At 40.0% G+C, this 7,513-nt stretch overlaps 1 protein-coding gene across 1 annotated transcript in view; it reads left to right on the top strand.

Annotated features, from left to right (window-relative positions):
* Nucleotides 1–6,554, top strand: part of PARD3B (par-3 family cell polarity regulator beta) — a gene marked incomplete at both ends in the record, with an annotated part of 137,553 nt that extends 130,999 nt beyond the window's left edge. The window contains one exon of the mRNA XM_009080893.1: nucleotides 6,444–6,554. Coding sequence (XP_009079141.1) covers nucleotides 6,444–6,554 — 111 coding nt within the window. The remainder of the gene's footprint in view (nucleotides 1–6,443) is intronic.
* Between the last annotated feature and the right edge of the window lie 959 nt (nucleotides 6,555–7,513).

Genomic DNA, 7,513 nt, shown 5'->3' with positions numbered 1-7,513 from the left:
TCCTGCTGATAATAATCAGTTTAGCTTTGATCACAGCATTAGAATAATGTGGATTATCTCCCGAAATAATTTGAAGATGGCTAAATATGGTGACACATTCATGAAGCGTAGCTGTGTTTGTGAAATACAAATAATAATTGTAGCACAGCACTCTTGAACAATTGTATGATGTAATGAATCCACTGATGCAATAAATCAGAGGTTAGGTGATTTTTCTTTTCAGGGGAGCTATTATTGGTTGCCTAAGCTGCCCTGTTGTACACTGTGGAAAGCCTTTGCTTTTGCTGCTCTCTACTTGGTGCTGTCTTGCGAGTGAGCCCCAGCAGTGGGAGAACAGAGAGGCACCAACCTAGCCACGAAACAAGCAAACGCCACCAAATGTAGTTACAAGTGGATTTTTCCTTTACTTTTCCAAATCTCTTTCCAATTTACCCAGCAATATTCATGTTGTGCACAGCACTGCCCAGTCTAGTGACGGTGTTCCCATTTTAACTATTCCTCTCCCTTTCTCCAGAGCTGGAGACACTACCAATCCAGGAGCAGAAGGGGCTGAAATGGTCCTCTCCTGTGTTCATCATCTTATTGGGGCTTTCCTCTCATGTTGCCAAAGAAGGGAGGCCCGGTCAAAACCTGCTCCTGGCCAAGGCTTTGTCTAGAGGAGATCTTGCTGCATTAGGTCTTGTACACTGGTTGCTGGGGCTAAATCCTCCACAGAGGAAATGGAATCCACTCTCTGGAAGCACGGGGCTGGCAGAGGGGCAAGGAAAAGAGACGTTCACCCCTCCTGGCTTGCAGGCCCCCCACATAGAGCTGCCCTTTTACCATAAATTTAACTCATGTAATGGAGGTACTTTCATCAGCTTGGATATTGGTGAAAATTTGAGCAGTGTTGTCCAACCCTTGATGTGTGTGCTCCATTCGCAGATTGTCAAATATGTTTTACCAAAATGTGTTCTTTTCTTACTGCAGTTTTTTCAGCTGTTGGAAAGCTCTTGGTCCCACTGGTGTAATACTCAATGGCATACTTCTGCCCAATAAGTAAATATTTAGTAACAAACCTGTTAGGTATTTAGAGAGCCATTGCAAATGTGAAAGAGGTATTTCATTAATGCTGCTATTAACATAAATGTAAAATGAGCCTGGCCTGTAATCACCAACAAGTCTGACTCACTAAGGATCTTTGAGGCAATGTTTAATACTCTGTAAAAGTGTATGTATGAAAGTGATTAATCAAAGCACAGCACTGCTTCTAGAGTATTTCTTCTGCTGTAAAAGCTGAGTGATAAAATGACTTAAAACACACAGCAGTAGTGGCAGTTAATAAGCTTTTTATAGTCCCTATGTGGACCTGAAAATCATACCTTATTAGTATCTTTATCTTTCTTGCTCACTCATTCATTCTTACTCACATTTAAATTTAATTTAAAGGGTTATTTCTAGTCTTTCATAAGGGATCTACTTTAATAATCTCAACATTTTTCCCCATTATGGTATGAAATGACTAAGAGTCAGAGTTTTTGTTATATGTACTTTACAAATCACTCTGGTTTTTTACAGATCATTTCTGAAGATGTCAAGATTTTATGACAGTGTTAGGCTTTGTATCTTGCTTGACTGTGTCATAAGCTCTCTTGAATTATTTTCCCACAGATGTTTGTGCTTTCATTATGTACTGTGTTAGCTGTGGTGGCATCTCCTGATCTGGGGCAACGGAATTAGCTAAGAAGTCCAAATGGCAGAATTTAGTCAGCAAGCTGCTTAGGGGTTCCACCCACCAGATGTTTCTCCTGCTTAGAAGTCTGGGACTTTATAGACCTGCCTGCTTTTTAATCCTTGAAGCAAATATCAACACATTTGAGATCTGGAAGCCCACAGCTCCACACAGAAATGAAGTGTTGCCATGACCACAGCTTTAGGTCTTACATGCGAGACGTTTATCACATGTATAACAGAGCAGGTCTATAGGAGGTTTGTTTTCATTTTTAGCCCTTGGAATCCTTGGAAAGAAGCATACATATGCTTTAATTCTGTAGCAAATAAAATGGCAATAAATGCTGCAAGAAGACAACACACATTCGGTATTCAGGTACTTTATACCCTTAATGTTTCTAAGGGGAAAAATTTTAGTTGTTTGCAGGGTACCCTTTGAAATTAATAGAAATAGGATAATGCCTCACTCTTGCACAGCATGTTTTCAACTGTCGCATATGGGCTTTTCCCGTAAGCATGAAGCGCTCAAATATCTGATCACATAAAGAAAATCTCTTTATGCTTTTATTTACAGGAGGGCTGTGCTCTGAGTAGTTGGAATATTAACTTTCTCAACTGAAAAGTATATTAAAGTTATTAGGGCTGTAACATCTTTAACAGTACTTCCAGGGCATTTACAGTGGATAATCAGAGAAGTGGGACAGTCACTCAACCTGGGAAGACATGGATTTATTTCCTTACTGTCATTACAATTACCAGTGGCTTCATTTGACATAAATTGATTATAGATGGATATGGAATGAGAGGATACAGCTGATCCATTTATTTTCAGGTCTTCTAGTTATATTTCTCCATTTGCTATATGAAGTTTTCAGAGCCATGAGATACTAAGTTGAAGAGAATTTGACTGTGCACAGTACAGCAAACCAGACATTTTAAAAATTTGTGTGCATACATTTTTTCATTAATGTTTTTATTCTGCTGCCAATATTATTAATATGGAAGGCAGATATTACCACAGCCATTTATTTGTTGCCTGGAGAATCAGAAATTTCAAATCCTAAAGCCATTCAGTTTTCATAGAATTTTAATAGGGATTTGATTAATCCTGTAGCATAATTTTGACAAAGGATCTTTATCCTGTCTTTGTTGAAATCTGTGGAAAGCCTCACACTGATATCAATGAGAACATGATCAAACCTGGTTGGGCAACAAGTACTCTTACTACTTATTTTTTGTTCCTATAAGCAGTAGAGAACCATTAAGCCTGTAGTGCACAAACCCATGCAAAATTACATGGGTGGAAGTTAATTTTATCATTGGAAGCCCATGGCAATTAGAATGCATCACTGAGCAGACCATAAATTTTAGGACAGGGTGTATAAATTCAGGCAGAGATGATACGGGGTTCTTTGTGGTTTAATGCTGTCTACACTATATTGCTTTTGTGAACAGTGTTGCACTTTTTGCTGCTTTTATTTTCTAATGTTTGTACACAATTTTTGTTGAGCTGAAAAACATAATAAGAGAATAGAATGGAAAAACAGTAATAATAAAACAATGGATTTTTATGGTATAGCAATGTGCAAAAGAGGCAAAAAATGTATCTAAGTATTTCCCTAGCCTTGATCTATATGTTGTATACATGGTATAACAGGTAAAAATCATAAGCCTGCACAAATCCCATCTGAAGCCAAAATAGCAAAAAACCAGTCATAAGTGGTTTGAGTTGGAAGGGACCTTAAAGACCACCTAGTTCCAACCATCCTTGCTGTAGGCAGGGGTGCCTTCCACTAGATCAGGTTGCTCAGCGTTCCATCCAACCCAGCCTTCAACAGTTCTAGGCATGGGGCATCCACAACTTCTCTGGGCAATCTGTTCCAGTGTCTCACCCTGCTCAGAGTGAAGAATTCCTTGATAATATCTATAATGCTCTTTCACTTTAAAATCATTCCCCCTTATGCTGTCACTACATGGCCTTGTGAAAAGTCTTTGTCCGGCTTTCTTGTAGGCCCCTTTAGGTACTGAAAGGTATAAGGTCTCCCTGGAGCCTTCTCTTCTCTAGGCTGATCAACCCCAGCTTTCTCAGCCTGTCTTGATAAGGAAGGCGCTCCAGCCCTCTGATCATCTTTGTGTCCCTCCTCTGGACCCAGTCCAGCAGATCCATGTGCTTCATATTTTAGAGGACCTCGGAGCTGGATGCAGTACTCAAGGTGGAGTCCCATGAGAACAGAGTATAGGGGCAAGAATAACCTCCCTTGACCAGCTGGCCACGTTGCTTTTGATGCAGTGCAGCAATAAATGTTGTTTTCATCAAGGCCATCTCATTATTCCCATTTATAATTACACTGGAACTTTCCAATTTTATGGCAAGAGCAACTCTACTAGCAAACAGCACTGTTTTTGCTGAGGGTTGTCATGTTGGCAGTTACTGCAATCAGAATTGTCACTTTATTTTATTTAAAATGTATTTCCCTAGTAAGCAAGAAATAATATCTAGGCTTGAAAGGGACGTATGTTAAAGATTTTTTTTTGCATTTCTCTTGAGTATGCAACATATCCAACTTCAACTCCCTGCAGCAATACAAAATGCCCAAGAATAATGCTTTCAAAATCAATACATGCTGCAGTCGAATATGAGACTCCACAAACCCATAATTGAAACTGTGGGAGAAAACCAGGCAGCCTGAATATAAACAAAGTACCAGAGTTGGATTATGACCAAGATGCAAGTGCTAATACAGCCTCTTGAGAAAACTGCCATGAGACCTTACCAGCATGTGCAAGAGTCAGAAAGCAGGGATGTTTCAGGAGCAGCAGCCTGCTGGTGCTCATCCCCAAGCAATTTATTGTTTGGCTGCCTGACATCCCTGTAGAGAGCAATATATGCAGAGTTTCAGCTAGCTTTTCTTTTTCACCTAGGTCATTTTGTATCTGTGAGCCCTTCTCACTTTGTATCTTCTCACTCTGTATATACAACCTCTGTCTCTCTCCTGTGTTTCCCAACCACTGCCTTCACTGACACCACCACCACCTTCTGATGGGGTTTGTGACTCCACAGTCTCTTGGAACTGCAGGATCTTGAAAAGCAGCAGTGAAATTAGTGTGCTGCTCTACACTCAGGAAAAGCAAAAGCATGGAAAGTATGTGCTGTATTTCTGGAAACACTGAAATAAGCAGGGACCATAAAAAAAAGAAGTGAAGATTGTTTGTAGTCGAGGTGTATGTATATTTTGAGCAAAGGATCCCTCAAGAATGCAAGATATAATCTATGCCTATTGCCACACATAGGAAAAAAAAGAAGAGAAAACCATGCACTGATAGGACTCTTTCTGCTCCCCAACACAGTCCATGACAGAGCCATGATAAAACATCTCATGTTACTACCTATAGTATTTGCCCTTTTTATCAGCACAACATGCTACATCTCTGTCTCTCACATCCATCATTCCCTTTCTAACCAAGTTCTTGTTATCTGGAAGACTTGCTGCAAAGTTTCCAATAACTTAATTTTGACCACAAGCTCAGAATTATTAATTAATATTTCACAAAAAAATTGGATCATTAGCTTATGAGCCTGACAGAGGATTTGCAAGATTTCTGCTTTCATCAGCAGAGAAACCTAAAGTCAATGATTTACAGCTCAAGTATATTCACAGTAGTTCAGCTATTCCACTTGAGGCAGTTTGGGCTGACATGAAAAAATAAAAAAGGTAAAAGAAAGATCACCAAGGCAATGCTACAGACTTTCACGAAAGAGTTTGCAGTTTTGAGTCAGAGGAATTAGTTGCGATATAGTATATTTAATTAAAAAAGAATAAATTTTCTTTACATTGTGGTCATGCATGCAAGGGCACATTCATTTGATTGGGAAGACACATATTAATCATTTACTTACTTGTGGAACTGAGAATTTCAAATTGGGGGAGAGGATATTTTTTATTTTTTTTTTGGTCCATAATTCATGAGCATATTTGACCCTGATATTCTGTCTAGCTCCATCAGAAATTAATTGTAGCTCCCCAGTTCAGTCACCTTTTATAGACTGCGTAAAGCAGACTTGTTATGCATATTTGTACAGTGCATAAAACAACAGTGGAACCCCCAAACTGCTTGGGGTCTCTCAAGGACTTTCACAGCATAAATATTACATGAAAGTATATTACTAGGCAGAAAGAAAACCCCAGAAGTTTAAGAAAGAGCTCTTAGGAACTGTCAAGTTTTGTATTCTTGGAGCATAGCAAGATTTTATTCCTTCCAATTGCATCTTCATTTAAACAAAGAACAAATCCTAAAATTAAGGCCAGTCATGAATGAGAGACAGTAGCTATTGATAAGAGCAGAATGCATGGTCCAGTCTGGGTGCTGGCACCACAGCTGCTGCAGATTACTTTGAGAGCTGTCCTGTGGCAAGAAGAACCTTCAGCTGCTTTAAAATGTGCTGTATTATTATTCCAGACCTGCAGTGCCTTGCATTTCAGGTTTGGTGGGGCTTTCCAGCTTTGTTTCAAGCAATAGCTTGTACAGGGTCCAAATCAATTTGTAACCAGTCCTTCCTCTTACATATGTCCCAGCTAATACTGATAACTTACTTTACAATGTGGGAAATTTATGAGTGACTAAGATAAAAACTCAGTGATTTGATTGCCTAAAATATCTGTGGTTTGATAGATAAGTAGTTTTTTCCTCTAGTAATTATTTCCTCATGACTCCTTCCTTGATATCTTTAACAGATTTGGAAAGAAAAAAGAAGATAAAAGTGGGAAAGCAGATCAGAAGGGGAATCCAAAGCAAGGTATGCTTAAAGAGGAAGAGCTGGAGAAAATGAAAGATGAACGTGAAAGGTGAGTAAATGGCAGTAGCATCTCTGTTCATCAGATGAAAAACTTCAGAGACAGGGATTGTCTGAAGGGACGGCCAGGCAGCCTGACTGAAGATGTCTCAGACTGTGCCTGCTGGCAGGCAGGTCCAGGCAACCCAGAGCATTAGGCCTGTCTCCTGGCTGAGTCGGAGCTGCTGTATGACAGGAACTTGTTGTTCACCTGCAGTTACTGTGCACTTCACTGTAGTATTCAGATCCCAAATTCCTCTAAACTGGTGAAGATCAGTTCCTTCAGAACCTGTTTTACCCTGCCCATTCCTAAGGCCAGCTGACTTAGTAATTTTCTCTTTTACTTCTCTATAGCAAGAATCTCCTCCTTTCTCTCCTGACAGCCTCTGCCATATTTTCCAGTGCTTCAGACCTCTTTGGCTTCAGCTCTCTGTGCCATCAAATGGTAGTTTTTATACTTAGGTATGTTCTTTCCTGCACAGTGTTTGCCAGTTGGCCACATGTTGAGTAATATCTATGCAACAAATGCTGAGTATGGCAAGGGACATCTGGAAAAAGGCAGATTCAAATGGTTAAAATCAGTCTGGAGAGGCAGGAATCTGCTAGCAGTGGGGTGGGTGAAATGGGCAAGGCAAGAAGCTGGGTGTTAGTTGCCAGATTTCTGAGATAAGACCCTTGGAGTCTAATTGTAGCAACTTCCTTATATCTTTCCAGACAAAGAGAATTTACAGTTTACTTTCCCCCATGTCTGCCCCAGATTGTGAGCAAATGGTTAAAATCAGTCTGGAGAGGCAGGAATCTGCTAGCAGTGGGGTGGGTGAAATGGGCAAGGCAAGAAGCTGGGTGTTAGTTGCCAGATTTCTGAGATAAGACCCTTGGAGTCTAATTGTAGCAACTTCCTTATATCTTTCCAGACAAAGAGAATTTACAGTTTACTTTCCCCCATGTCTGCCCCAGATTGTGAGATAAAGC

The sequence above is a fragment of the Acanthisitta chloris genome, unplaced genomic scaffold (genome assembly GCF_000695815.1).
Source record: "Acanthisitta chloris isolate BGI_N310 unplaced genomic scaffold, ASM69581v1 scaffold27848, whole genome shotgun sequence".
Lineage (NCBI taxonomy): Eukaryota > Metazoa > Chordata > Aves > Passeriformes > Acanthisittidae > Acanthisitta > Acanthisitta chloris.
The sequence above is the reverse complement of the archived record's forward strand: the minus strand, read 5'-3'. Positions and strand labels throughout refer to the sequence as shown.